The 14,724-nt window shown below is 46.8% G+C and overlaps 1 protein-coding gene across 8 annotated transcripts in view; it reads left to right on the top strand.

Annotated features, from left to right (window-relative positions):
• The window catches only part of ARL13B (ARF like GTPase 13B), a 93,825-nt gene that overhangs the window by 65,428 nt on the left and 13,673 nt on the right, over positions 1–14,724 (top strand). For 3 of the 8 annotated variants that reach the window (XM_074998552.1, XM_074998524.1, XM_074998528.1), the window contains exons 9-13: positions 5,331–5,562; positions 8,511–8,627; positions 9,609–9,646; positions 10,399–10,467; positions 11,466–11,501. In XM_074998552.1, coding sequence (XP_074854653.1) covers positions 5,331–5,562; positions 8,511–8,627; positions 9,609–9,646; positions 10,399–10,467; positions 11,466–11,501 — 492 coding nt within the window. The remainder of the gene's footprint in view (positions 1–5,330; positions 5,563–8,510; positions 8,628–9,608; positions 9,647–10,398; positions 10,468–11,465; positions 11,502–14,724) is intronic. The other 5 variants (XR_012646104.1, XM_074998568.1, XM_074998541.1 and 2 more) reach the window with 4 other exon arrangements.

Below are 14,724 nucleotides of genomic sequence, written 5' to 3'. Positions count from 1 at the left end.
TCCTCAAGGGAGGGGGAAGACTGCACACAAGAGGAGGCATTGCAGCCCCTCTCCGCACAGGGCTGTGGAGTTGCTTTCTCACAGCCCTCCGCTATGTTGCAGACTCCAACTAGAAGGCAGGGGTCCCCCCCCCCTGGGCCTACCCGGAGCCCCCTTCTCCATTTCTGCAACCAGCCTCACCCTGGCTGGGACCACCTCCACCCTTCCTGGGATTTGAACCTCTGGACTATTAGGCAAAGTCGCTCTCTCCAGGGTCTCGACGGTCTCCCTCCCCCAGACGCAAAGGGTATGCACCAAGGGAGTGGTCTAGGTCACCTTCCCAAGACCAGTGCTTATACTGCCATGGTTGCCCCTACCACGCAGGGCATAGACACCATCGGCAATCTACTAGGGAAAGATCCCTACGAACGATCTTGTACCCCCGAGGGCAATTGCGACCGGGGACAGAGACTTAAGCATCTCAGGGGGGACTGGTTATGGAACCCCGAGATTTTCCTCGCACATCTCTAGTGAGAGGGTGTACCATCATCAGCAGGAACCGGAAGGGTCCAGAGAGACGTACCCCAGCGGTTCCTCGCTTTCCTCCCCGGATGAGGCTACGGCCCCGGGGGGCGTCCATCCTCCGGACGATCTCAAACAGTTCCAAGAGCTGTTTTACGAGGGTGGCCTTCACGCAAGGCTTCCAGACAGCAAAGGTGCAAGAGCAACACCATAAGCTCCTCAAAAATCTGAGACCTCCGGCCTCCTCCAAAATAGCAATACCGCTGATGACGCAATCTTGGAGTCTGCCACTATGATATGGCAGACTCCTGCGACTATTCCGCCTGTCCACAAAAGAGCGGGGAAGAAAAAAAAAAAAAAAATACTTTGTGCCCACGAAGGGCATGGAGTTCCTGTTCAGCCACCCACAACCAAATTCTTTGGTGGTGGAGTCGTCGCAACGTGGGGGAATAGACAAACATGCCAAAAAGCTAGAGCTGTTGGGCAGAAAGGTCTACTCCTCCTCCACGCTACTGTTGCCAATGGCAAATTACGCAGCGCATCTAGCGAACCATAATTTCGACAACCACATTAGGTTGACCTCCCTCATGGACTCGCTTCCAGAGGGCACGAAACCAGTGCTCAAGGCCATCATCCGACCATTTTATAACCAGTGGCAAAGGATCACCACAGACAAATGGGTGCTGGAGATCATAGCCACGGGGTACGCCATCCCCTCCCAGTTGCTCCCACCGCCATGACCTCCACCCGGGGCCCCACCTCCAGGAGACCTCCCATGTAGCGAGGCTCAAGCAGGAGGTAGACCATCTCATGCTCGTAGGGGCAGTGGAAAGAGTGCCGGAGCAACTGCAAGGGAGAGGGTTCTACTCGAGGTACTTCCTCACGGGGAGGCCCATCTTAGATTTTCGAGGCCTCACCGGTACCTGCGCAAGCAACGTTTTCGGATGATCACAAACGCCTCCATCCTTACGGCACTAGACGATGGAGATTGGTTCGCAGCCCTCGACTTACAAGGTCCTACCGTTTGGGCTCTCCTCAGCCCCCAGAGTCTTCACCAAGACCTTGGCAGTGGTGTCAGCCTACCTGCACAGACAGGGGGTATTTATATTCCAGTATCTGAATGACTGCCTACTCAAAGGGGCCTCGAAGGAGGAGGTACTACGCATAATATGTGTCACAGCAGGCACGTTCTCTTCGCTCGGCCTGCTTATCAATCTGACAAAATCAAAGACAGACCCCACACAGGACATAGAGTTCGTAGGGGCACGCATAAATTCTATTACAGCGAGGGCGTATCTACCAGAGACTCGCTTTCGGGCCATCGGCTCCCTCGCGCAAGGCTTCACCTTCAGCCCTATGGTGCCGGTTCTGACGTGCTTACAGCCACTGGGCCACATGGCAGCAGCGACGTTTCGTAGAACAGAATGCCAGGTTACACATGCGCAGCATGCAGCATTGGCTGGCGAGCGTATACAAACCGGCAGCACACACTGTTCACAGGATGGCGTCGCCCACAACGGAGGTGCGCAAATCCCTGCAATGGTGGGTAAACCCCGAGAACCTGCTAACAAGGGTACCCTTCCACCAACCACACGTATTGGTTTTTCTTACTACAGATGCCCCCCTCATAGGGTGGGGAGCACACATGGGCGGAGAGGTGACGCAAGGGCTGTGGTCCTCTATGGAGCAGTCACTGCACACAAATATACTGGAGCTCAAAGCAGTGTTCAACGCCTGCAGACACTTTCGAGACCAACTGAAAGGCAAGGTAGTCGGGATCAGTACAGACGATACCTCCACCATGTTTTATATAAATCGGCAAGGAGGAGCTCGGTCCCGTGCCTTATGTGTAGAAGCAGTCCGGTTGTGGAGCTGCTGCATCGCCAACAATGTAACCTTGAAAGCCTCGTACTTACCAGGCGCTCGCAATGTGAAGGCAGACCAGCTGAGCAGGCGTTTCGCACTCACGCACGAGTGGCAGATCCGTCCCGATCTGCTGCAACCGATTTTTCCACGCATGGGGTTTTTCCCCAGATAGACCCTGTTTGCTACTCAGCACAACAAGAAGTGCCCACGATTCTGCTCCAGGGCAGGACTGGGACGGGGGTCCCTGAGGGATGCCTTCGCGATCTCATGGAGGGGCCCCCTGCTTTACGCTTTCCCTCCCACAGTGCTCATCCACAAAGTGTTGCAGAAAGCCAGGAGGGAAGGAACCTGAATGATCCCAATAGTCCCAACGTGGGATCTACAGCAATGGTTCCCCCTATTCCTGCGCATGTTGGACCGGCCACCGATGTCCCCTCCAGTGGCGCGGGATCTGCTCACGCAAGCCCGGGGGTCCATAGTGCATCCACACCCCCAAAGCCTGCGACTACAAACGTGGTTAATCCATGGCTCAGCTCCCTAGAGAGCACATGTACGGAGGAAGTGCAGCAAGTCCTAGAAAGTAGCAGGAGGACTTCCACCAGGAAGACCTTCAAGCAGAAATGGACTCGCTTTACGGCATGGTGTTCTACCAAACAGCTAGCCCCCTTTCGGTGCCTATGGCTGTGATATTAGAGTATTTACTGGACCTCAAGAGAGGAGGACTCTCGCTATCCTCGTTTCAGGTCCACCTGGCCGCCATTTTGGCATTCAGACACGAAGAGGAAGGGCACACGGTGTTCGCCCATCCCATGGTTACCAGGTTCTTCAAAGGGCTGGTAAGCCTATACCCCCCTCAGAAACCGCTTCCACCTCTGTGGAACTTGGACCTGGTGCTTAATGCGAAAAGGGGACCACCGTTTGAGCCTTTGGCCACGGTTTCCCTCCGCCTCCTTATGATGAAGACGACCTTTCTTCTCGCAATCACGTCAGCTCGCAGGGTGAGCGAGCTTGAGGCAGTTATGGCAACGCCGCCCTGCGCTGTTTTTCCAAGGAGGCGGTAACCATACGGCTGCATCCAGCCTTTGTTCCTAAAGTTTCTTTCTGAGTTTCATACTAACGAACCTATTGTTTACCCTTGTTTATCCAAAGCCTCATAACTCTAACAAAGAGGCGCGCCTACACCTCCTGGACGTGAGCAGGTGCTAGCTTTCTATATGGACAGGACCAAGTCCTTCCGGAGAACGGATAGGCTCCTAGTCTCTATCGCTCCCAAATCAAAAGGAGAATGTCTCTCTTCGCAGAGAATCTCTAAGCACATCGTATCTTGCATAAAAATGTGCTACAGACTCAAAAAGACTCCTTTACTGGCCACGCCCAGGGCTCATTCCACTAGGGCGGTGGCAGCATCAACAGCCTTTTTTTTTTCAAGGGCGTTGCACTAAAAGACATTTGCAGAGTGGCGACCTGGTCATCCTGTGACACCTTCGCCAAACATTACGCCCTTCACAGGGTATTCCAAGAGGATACCCGTCTCTCGGCAGCGGTCCTCTCGGGGACAAGCTGCACATAGTCCGATTACCCACCTCCTATCTTGGGTTACTGCTGGGTAGTCACCTAATGTGGAGCACCCACGGGGACACTCGAAGAAGAAGGAAAGGTTACTCACCGTAGTAACGGTGGTTCTTCGAGATGTGTCCCCGTGGGTGCTCCACTACCCGCCCATCCTCCCCGCTCCGGATCTCTGTTTAGTGTTTTGCAGGAGCATCCGAGGCGGTTGGTCAAGGAACTGGCGGGGACCGGATCGCGCACATGGCCGGGAGCGCGCGGGGGAGCGGCGCGCACCGGCGCATGCGCGGTCCGGCAGAAACTGCTTGGAGGATCCGATCTGCGGCGCTGGGCGAGCCCGACACCTAATGTGGAGCACCCACGGGGACACATCTCGAAGAACCACCGTTACTACGGTGAGTAACCTTTCCTTTTTATGTACCATATTTTTCATGTGTTTATGATGCCATAAAAGCTCTGCTAACTGGCTCTCCCAGGGAACTGGGGGTGCTGTATTTTGGAGCAGGGCCCCTGGTCCTACTTCAGTGGACCCACTGCTGTTGCTGCCCACAGCCACACACCAAAACTGGGCAGCTGGCCACCTCGGCTCCACAGCAACAGGCCCGGCTCTGCCAGTCCTGGCCGGATGACCATGGATGGAGCAGGTGCTGGTTAACTGAGCATGCTGGTTATCCAAATTCTGGGTAACCCATCTTTACTGTATTATGTTTATACAATAAATAGTGGGCTATTTCAGTCTCTACCAATAAATGTAAGTAATCAAAGTTTGGTCTTGATCACTAGGATGAGAACTCACATTGTCGTATCCTTTAAAATCAGCTATGTGCACAAGACAGATTTTCACAGGTCCTATAGTACTGCACGTCTTGGGTGGGAAGGCATAGGGAAGAAGGGGAGTTCTTCAGAGTTGATTAGGTAGAATCTGCATTATGTAATCAGTGTTCCACCCAGACAAAATTTTGTATTTTCAAAACAAAATAAACAAAACTGAAGGCGTTAGTAAAAGTTTTAATTTTCCTGCAGGGTTTTGATGTTGAAACTTGTTTTTTGTTTAAATGTGTCATTTAAAAAGAAGAGTACAGATTTTGTGGGCTAAATATATTTTTGTATGTACCCATACCTTGCTAAACTGTGTACTACTCAGAAATCTAAACGTCATTTCTAGAGCTTTTAGTGTTCATTTTCCTAAGTTGTATCTCAGCCAGTATCTTGTGAAATGGAAGCTTTTACTTCTTCTTTTGCACATTCTGGAAACTTGTAAAATGTGATACACATGGAAATTATTTTTAAAAATGGTGTATCAGAGTCTATCCCCCTGTTAAGATACTTTTCTTACCTCTTTAGAGCAATTTTTGGTACAAGATGTCATTTTAACAAAGTTGTACCATTTTTGATAGAATGAAAAAAGAATTGAAAAAGAGAAGAGGCAAAGGATGGCGATTGAAAAGGATGCCATTGCCTTGAAACCTGAAGTGGGGCAGGAACAAATGGACACACACAGTCTGACCAGCAGCTGTAGTCAAAAAACAAATGACTATAGACTGATAGAAACATACAAATCTGCGCTCACACAACAATTGGAACGTGAAGAAGAGGGTGACCAACAAACCTCAGAATGCCTTGATTCAGGTGATAACTCTGATATGAAGACAGCCATTTAATATTATTTATTTAATTGTCTTGTTTTTCAACCAATCCTTCCCTGTGTATCTATGCTTTTATGTATGCAACATCAGAAATAATTGGAGGATACAAATTACCTTACTGTACAGAGGAGTATCACAATTCAACCAAGTTAATGTCTTATCCAGTTATAATGAACTCAGTTTTGTCTGTACAGTAAATCCTCGAGCCATGCGGGGGTTGCGGTATTGCAACTCCAGTGTAACTTGAATTTTTATGCAAGTCAAGGAGGAGAGGGGACCAGGCAAGCTTGCAGGAGCCATCTGGTCAGTTTTCTGACTTCCAGAGTGGTAGGGTGCCAGGAACCAGGGGCAGCCTGGTTTTCATCTCCCTGCTGTGTGCGGGACCCGGGAAACTGATCGGTCTACCCAGGGCTGCTGGGGGAAAGCTGTGGTAAGGCTGCAGGCAGCTAGGCAAGCTAAAAGTCTTCCCCCTGCTTTCTTCCAGCCATGCAGCTGTCTGGCTGACAGCTGCTCCGCTTGGGGAAGGCAGGGAGAAGGGGCCACAGAGGAGCTTCGAGTTGCGCTTAACTCATGTTAAAGTGAGTTAAGTGCAACTTGAAGCTGTGTATTTCAAAGGGTTAGTGTACCTTCAAATCTATAACCCACCTTGCATTAATAGCAGTGAGTTGTACATGCCTGTCTGAAGACAAACTTTGTACCTTATATGTATAATTTGATTTTTTTTAAACTTTATTATTGTAAACTGTCAGTTGTGTGAGTTATATAGCACACCAGGGCTGCTGTTCATTACATACAGAATGTAAATACTTAAAGCAATTCATCACAAAACTTCTTGCCATCAAAAGGGCACAGCTGTACTATGAAGTTCCTTCTTAATGGTAAATTCTCACCAAAGTAAGCTGTCCCAGGAGAACAGGAAAGGTCCTCTCTCTTAGAGAGCCCTTCATGGATTCAAAATTTGTGTCCACATCTTCATTTGTATCTGCAAAAATGGGAAGCGGATAGCCACATTGGTATCTGCATGTGCAGATACTTGCAGATAAAAGCAGATAACCATAAATTTACTGAGTTCTAGATACAAAATGTATATCTTCATCTGGATCCATAGGTGCAAAAATTTGCTGCAGAAAGCACATCCACAATGTGGATACCCCTGGATATCCATGGAGTGGAAACTAGTTAAAAGAAAATAGAGGTAGTACACATGATCTCTTTTCACAATCTAGAATGATAAATAATGGTGTCCCATAGGAGTCCATTCTAGTATCAGTCCCTTTGAACATATTAATAAATGATCTGGGAAAAGGGGTAAATAGTAAAATGGCAAAATTTGCAGATGGTACACAACTACTTGAGAGAGTTAAATTCCAGGAAGACTGTGAAGACCTATAAAAGAATCTCTCTAAATGGGTGAGTGGACAACAAAATGGCAGATGAAATTTCATGTTTATAAATGCCAAGTAATGCACTTTGGAAGACATAATCCCACCTTATACATATAAAATTAGGGTCTAAATTTGCTGTTAACCACAGAAGAGAAAAGTCTTGGAGTTACTGTGGAGAGATCTGTGAAAACATTGAGTAAATGGGCTGTGACAGTTAAAGAAGAAATCATAATGTTGGGAAGCACAGGATAGATAATAAAATAGAAAGTATCTTTCTGCCTCCAGGGTAACCTACATTTTGAAAACTGTGTGCAGATTTGGTCACCCAATCTCTGAAAAGATATATTGAAATTGGAAGAGGTTCAGAAAAGGTTAACAAGAATGATTGGGAGTATGGAAAGCTTTGTGCAAGGAGAAGTTAGTAAGACTGGGACTTTTCAGCTTGGAAAAGAGACCACTGAGTGGGGAAGTGATTGAGGTCTATAACATCATGATGGTGTAGAGAAAGTAGCTAAGGAAGTGCTTGCAACAAAGCCAGCTGTGTCCACGTATCTGTTCTGGAGATACCATCACTGAACCTAACCAGCTTATTCACAGAGTCACAGGCACATTCTCATGTTCCTCAACTAACATCATATATGCCATCATGTGCCAACAACAACCAGATGCTTTGTATATTGGACAGACTTCAAACTCTCTTAGACAAAGAGTTAATGGGCACAGAACAGACAAAAACACTCCTGATCCGCAAACTGGTCAGATAGCATTTTAATGGAGTGGGCTATTCTGTTAATGACCTCACAGTTTGCATCTTACTGAAGAGGAATTTTCACACTACTTTGGAAAGAGAGGCTGCTGAACTCTGTTATATTCAAATTTGACACGTTAACAGGTGGTTTGAAGTGGGATGGGATTTTTTAGGTTATTATAGGGGCTCTTTTGCATACTTGGCTGAATCTAACTCTTGACCACCCACCCCTCTGCGCTCTCTGATTTGCTCACCTTGATAATTTTTTTTCTGATTTGTCAGCCTTGATTACTATTTTTGGTTCTCTGTGCCTTAAATATTGAGTCTGTTCTGATATGGCTATGGTCTGAAGAAGTGGGTCTGTCCCATGAAAGCTCATCACCTAATAAATTATTCTGTTAGTCTTTAAAGTGCTACTGGACTGCTTTTTTTGTTTTGATAAAACAAAAGGAAGTATTTCTTCGCACTACAGTCAACTTGAGGAACTTCTTGCCAGAAGATGTTGTAAAGAATAAGTCTCTGACAGGGTTCAAAAGAACTTGATAAATTCATGGAGGACAGACCCATTAGTAGCCTATAGTCACAGTGGGCAGGGGTGATCACCCTAACTTCTGTTATCCAGAAGCTGGCAATGAGCAACATAGAATCGATGACTTGATGATTACCTGTTCTGTTCATTAACTGTGGGGCATCTGATGCTGGCCACTGTCAGGAAACAGGATGCTAGGCTAGCTATGTCTTTGTTCTGTCCTATTATGGCCATTGTCATGTTTAATGTTTTCTTTCCATCTGGTGTAGATAACAGTAAAAAGAAACATAAGAAACTAAAGTTAAAAAGGAGTCACAGGGTGGAACCAGTCAGTGTGGAGGAAGCTGTTCCCAAGAATCCAACCCCACCTCCACCTCTTCCACCAGGTGAGTTAAATATCCTGTGGCTAATAAGGGTTCCACTTCCTGAAACTTGGGCCCTTAAAAGATTTGGCTTTTTTAAAACTGAGAAAATCCGTTTTCACATGTGATTGTCGTAGTTTGATTAGTTTTCTTTTGACAAGTCCCCATGGGGGGGGACCACTATCATTCTGTCAGTAGGTTTTCCCTAATTCTCAAATCAAAACGGTAGGGTACTGCAATGCATGCGGCTCTTAAAGCACTTCTTTGTGGCTCTTGATGCTAAAATTGCAAAGCTAAGAAGAAAACAAAACAAAAAAACCCTGACTATTTTTGATAAATGGTTAATGTCTAAAAGCCCAAAAATGAACTCATATCTAAATAGCAGATCATATATCTTGAAACGTTGGCTAACTCCCTCTAGTGTCCTCCAGAGAGAGAAGTTTTAGGAATGAAAGTCTGGAAGAGAGTGGTACAAATACACACAAAGTATGAGAAAACAGAATATGTAAAAAGTTTGTGACTGTCCTGCAGTAAACATGTATCACGTTATAAATCATTGTGTGCACGCTGTTCTTAAAATAGGAGTTATAAGCAGTATGGCTTGATATTAAGGATGATCTCGTATCCACATACATTGGGGCTCTTGAATTATTGAGGTTTTTACCGAGTTGGGGAAAAAAGGCTCTTGCTATTGTGGTTGTCGACTGCTGCACTAGGGCATGCTAACCTGCAGCATGTATTTACTCAGTTCCTAATTAGGCTTGTCTGGATGTTAATATTGACCGGCCTAATTGTAAAAGAGGTAATATACAAGTATAGCTGTGCTTGAGTAACTTGCCATTTAGAGGTAACTTATTTGATATAACTAAATGGATCAATAATAACCCCTTATAAACTTTTAAGATTGCATAAATATGAAATGTGGCCATCCTGATTCCTTATTGGTCACATTGTGAGCTTCTTCAGTAAGAATAACTAGATAAAACATAATTATTTGCTTTCCAGAAATCCAAAAGAAGGTTGGCAACATCCTTCCAAGAAAGGTCATAATCTGCTGAGTATGAAAAATCTGATTATTAATACAGGTTGAACTTCTCTAGTCCAGCACTTTTGGAACCTGACAAGGGAATTGGCTGGACTACGGGGGTGAAGGGGGGAGCAATGTGGTGGTATGTGCATGTTAATGTTGTCGAGCAGCATCATCAACAGTTTTGCTCCTCACTGGGATCTTAAACATTTAGGGGTAAATTACAGCTAAAGAACAGAACACTGAGAGCCAGGACTTGTGGCTGTAAACAAACTTTATGGGACCATGGGAAACTTGGCCACACCCATGATGAGTGGCCGTCTGGCTAACTAAAATCATGCCGGACTACAGAGGCTCTACCTGTAGGCAAAACTGCCAGTTGAAAACTTAACTCTTCAGCTGCTTACAGACCTGGAAATTATGCAGTTTGGCTTAACTTGAACATTGCTTCTATTGGCAGGGAAATTCTGAGTGTAAAGCTGGAGCAACAAAGTGTTTTCGTCTGTTTCTAACAAATGTGCATGAAAATTCAGTGAATGCAACTTTCCAAAATATTAAGTTTTCACCACTTCTTTACATCACTTTTTAAATATATTTTTTTCAGTAGATTCATTAGTACACCATGTGTAAAGCTAAAGTATTCCTCCACTGATAATTTCTTGTCTTCTGAGGAGAGAGATTCCTTCTTCCCTCAGCTTTTCTTCAGAGTCAAATATTTTGACAGAGTTGTAAAATTTTAAATATTTGCCTTTTTTTTTTTTTCTTCAGTTGGCTGGGGAACCCCCAAAGTTAATAGACTTCGAAAACTTGAACCTCTTGGTGAAACCCGTCATGCTGGTAATCTTTTCAAAAGGAGCACTGTTCATTGTTCTTTTATATAGTCATTTCATTCTTCACCTTTTTATTTAATACATTTAAACAACCTTGTTAAAAGCATCTTTTTGATTTTTTTCAATTTCTTTTTCCAATATCTGTCTTCTCTTTATTTCCTTTTTCCCAAATAGGAGTTCAAAGCAGCATGTGGTGTCATAAATCATTTGAAGATGTTTGTACAAAATCATGCACCTGTGTCTTGAGATATGCCATACAATGGCAGTAGTGGAGCCTATCCCTTAAAAAATTTAATATTGAATACTTAATAGTAGTTTAAAACGCTTTTAAATCTTACGAGTAAATCAAGTTCCCATATTGTACTGGAAACATCCTTGATTTGAAGATATTTAATTTGACAGTTCCAAAATTACTTTAAAACAAATAACTACATTTAATTTTTTTTAAACAATGAAACGTTATGAGCATCACCCATGTGTAGTTTGGCATTGACCATATATGTTGTACTGACAGCGTGAAATTGAAGGCATCTGCGCACCTTTGCATTAGATAGCTCACACTGCAACAGAATATATCCCTGTAAATTTCATCAGCTCCTGATAGGATTGAGCTTTGTAACTTTCATTAAATTGTAGGAGATTACTGATTTTAACTTTTCCCCCTTGAGCTGAATTATTTGTCTTAATACTTATTAGTATTATGATTTAAAGATCTATTTAGGGCAGTTTTGTTTGTTTGCATAAAATACTTTTACAGCAAACCCTGCAAGAGATGTTTTGCAGCTTGTTCGCAGTGCTATAAGAGGGGCTTTTATAACATATGTGTTTTATATGGTAGCGGGCTTTTTCAGTTTCTGAACAATTAAATGGATACAAATGAAATTATATTTTAAAGGAAAAAATTATTTTCTACAGGAGGCACAATGGTATGTGTACTAAGAGAAGCAATGTATAGTTTATATTATATCAAACTTTAATCATACAACCTCTTACTCTTCTTTTAAGGAATTTAGAGACCGAGAGAAAAAAGCCAGGAGAGAGGTAGGGAGGGAAGGGAAGGGGTCATATTCTCTGCTTATAGTTGATTTCTTAAGTGAAGTTGTCTGTTTTATGGCTAGAGCATGGAACTGGTAATCGAGAAACCTAGATTCTGTTCTCAGCTCTGCCGCTGGCTGTATGTGACCTTGAACAAGTCACCCAGCCTCTGTGGGCTTCCGTTTTCGTAAAACTGTGGTAATACTTTAAAAGCATTCCGAGAGCCTGGCATGAAAGATGCTGTGAAGGGAACTACTGACTGCAGGTGTCCATTGAAGACCATGACAGTATACGCCTATCAAGCAAGTGCAAAACAGTGTTTACTCTCGTTCTTCTCTGGGATCAGTGCAAAATTTTCCCAGTACCTAATTCTGTGAAACAACTTTTTAAACCCTAGAGTGGTTAAATCCATTGTGTTGTGATTATTAGACCCTTTTGTCCCCTGCTATAAATACTGGTTGAAGACTGTTGAATATGTTAGTGTGCACTCCACATTAGGAATTAAGGTGCATTAGGAAGCATGTTTTTGATAAATACTGTATGTTTCGAACATTTATACTCTTTGTGCTGCCTCGTGCTCCCATACAAAGGCACATAGGACTCAATGGCCATGACCCTCTTTCCATTCCTGTTGCCACAAACACCAAGATGGAACCTAGTGAATGTCCAATGCGATACTCAGAGACTTTACATTAGGGCAGTCTAGTGATTAAAAAGAGTACTTGTGATTAATTGCGCAATTAATCACATTGTTAATAATAGAGTATAATTTATTTAAATGTTTTTGTATGTTCATTTTAAAATATATTGGTTTCAGTTAGAACACAAACTAGAAGCTGCATAATGCTTACTCTATGGCTGGGTCTACACAGGTCCTCTTTGTCAACAGAGTAAGCCTTTTGTCAACAAAAGTCACAGAGCATCCACACGGTTAAAGCATGCTGTCCAGGTTTTGGTGACAAAACCTTGCCCTTCAGCCAGCAGTGTTTTTGACTCTCCCTGAGCAGGCGTAACAACTGTGTCAACAGTGTTCTGTCGACAGAACTGCTGTGTAGACACTCAGGGCTTCTTCTGTCCATAGAATAAGTCCTCCATGGCGCCAGCCAGTGCCCTTCCCCCTGCCACATCTCTATAGCTCCTTCCTCCGGCTGTGCTTAAAGGGGCCCAGGATGCGCACAGGTGGTCGGGGCAGGGTCTGCCACCTGCCTGTATTACAGGGAGTTGGACTACCTCTTCAGAGTAAGGATGGGGCCTCCAGCACTGCCCCCATGGATACCAGGGAGTGGCCTCTCCCACCAGAGGGTGCCTCCCTGGAGCCATGCCGTAGGAGCCAGCATGGACCTCAAGACTACCCAGGGCACGCTGGTCATTGCCTTAGACTCCTCTACCACCACCAGCATTTCCAGCTCCACATGTGCATCCCTGGACCTGTTCTCTGGACCACCCTGTGAGTACCCTGGCTGTCACATCCCTCTGGCCTGGCTGTCACATCCCTCTGGCCTTGGGGATGGGAGGGGAAAACACCTTGAGACCTCACCACTTGCACACATGGCCCCGGCAGTACGTACCACTCTCACAGCAGGCAGCAGCCTGACTGCCAGCAGCCCCCTATGGTGGCCTATCACATCCTGAGTCACTGGTGGGGACAGGGAACAGCCAACCTTGGCAAGGTCGTTACATGGTGGTGTGCACAGACGCATGCAGCAGGCCTTGGGGAGGACCCAGCAGCACTGAGCCCCCCCCACCACCCATGCCAGGATCCTTGTGTGCCTCCAGGGGTTGTGGACACACAGTCCAGCCCTTCCCCCTGCTGATACAGCCACGCTGTGTGACAGGGCCCACCTTCTGAGGGTGTGGATGTGCGCCCTCTGGACAGCACTCTCCTTTAGGCTACACATGGGGGGCTGTGACTGGCGGGGGGGTGGGGGGCGGCGGCGGAGGGAAGACAGGGCCCCAGGGTTGTGCTGAGAGAAGGCCTTACACTCCCCATCTCTCCCCACAGTTGCAGCATCTGAGGGCCGGGGCAGCCCCGCTGTGCACCCCAGCAGCCCTAGGGAGGCAGCAGAGGGTGAGGTGGAGGCAGGGGATGAGCGCCCAGCACTCCTGAGGGATGGCAGCCCACTGGCCCCAATGCATCTGCGCATCTGAAGGACCCATCACCACCTCAGTGAGGACACTCTCCAGGCATACACCGCTGTCCTCCAGCGCCGCAATGACCTCGTGAAGGAGTGGATGCACCAGAAGGATGAGCAGCAGCAGGACTGCACGCAGGGCTTGGAGCAGTGGCTAGCCCAGGTGGACTGGCTCCTCGATGTTGCTACGGCCTGGGTGGCCCTCCCCACTCACAGGGCCCGCTGACCTCACCCACTTACCTGGCAGGGCTCCCCCTCCTGCCCTCCACTCCCCTGGATGCCCTGCTGCATGTCATGGCACATGCCGTGCACTGCGTAATGGAAATGGTGGGGATCCATCCCCTGCTAAGTCCCACCGCCCCACCCACCAAGCCCAAGGCTGCACCAGCCACCCCAGCCTTCCACCTCCCTGTCATCCCAGCCCTGCGGTGGCAGTCTCCCACAGGGTACGAGGGACTCGCATGGCCGCTGTGGGTAGTGGCCCACAACCCCTGCCCCTGAGTGATCCCCCTCCCCATTTGAAATCAGAAAGACTGTATGTTTAAAAGTTTTTATATTTTTATTGCACAACTATATTTTTTTGATAAAGGTTTGTTTCTCACACACCATTGTCCCTCCTTGGGGATGATGGTGGGAGGATGCAGTGCTAGAGGGGCACGGCAGGATGGTGGACTCCCCCCTCCTCCCCCCCCCACCCCTCCCATGGTGGCCTGGGGATGGTCAAAGGAGGCTGTGGGTAAATGCCTCCTGATAGGCCTCCCAAATGTGTACACTATCAGCATGCACCTACCAGTTGTGGACTGCCCTAGGCTGCTTGTAACGGCCCCCTACCTCAAGTGCCCACTCCTGGAGGAACAGCTCTTCTCTCCCTTCCACCAGGTTGTGGAGTGTGCAACATGCCGCCATGACCATGGGGATGGCCTCTTTCCCCACATCTAGCTGCATGAGGCGGCACTGGAACCTCCCCTTCAGCTGGCCAAAGGCGAGCTCTGTGGTGTTTCTTGCCCGGGTGAGGTGGGCATTGAAGGCCTACTTCGTAGTATCCAGGTGGCCAATGTAGGGCCTCGTGAGCCATGGGAGGAGTGGATATGCTGCAA

Source organism: Carettochelys insculpta, chromosome 1 (assembly GCF_033958435.1).
Source record: "Carettochelys insculpta isolate YL-2023 chromosome 1, ASM3395843v1, whole genome shotgun sequence".
NCBI classification, from domain to species: Eukaryota; Metazoa; Chordata; order Testudines; family Carettochelyidae; genus Carettochelys; species Carettochelys insculpta.
Note: the sequence above shows the minus strand (reverse complement) of the source record. Positions and strands in the feature narration are given on the sequence as shown.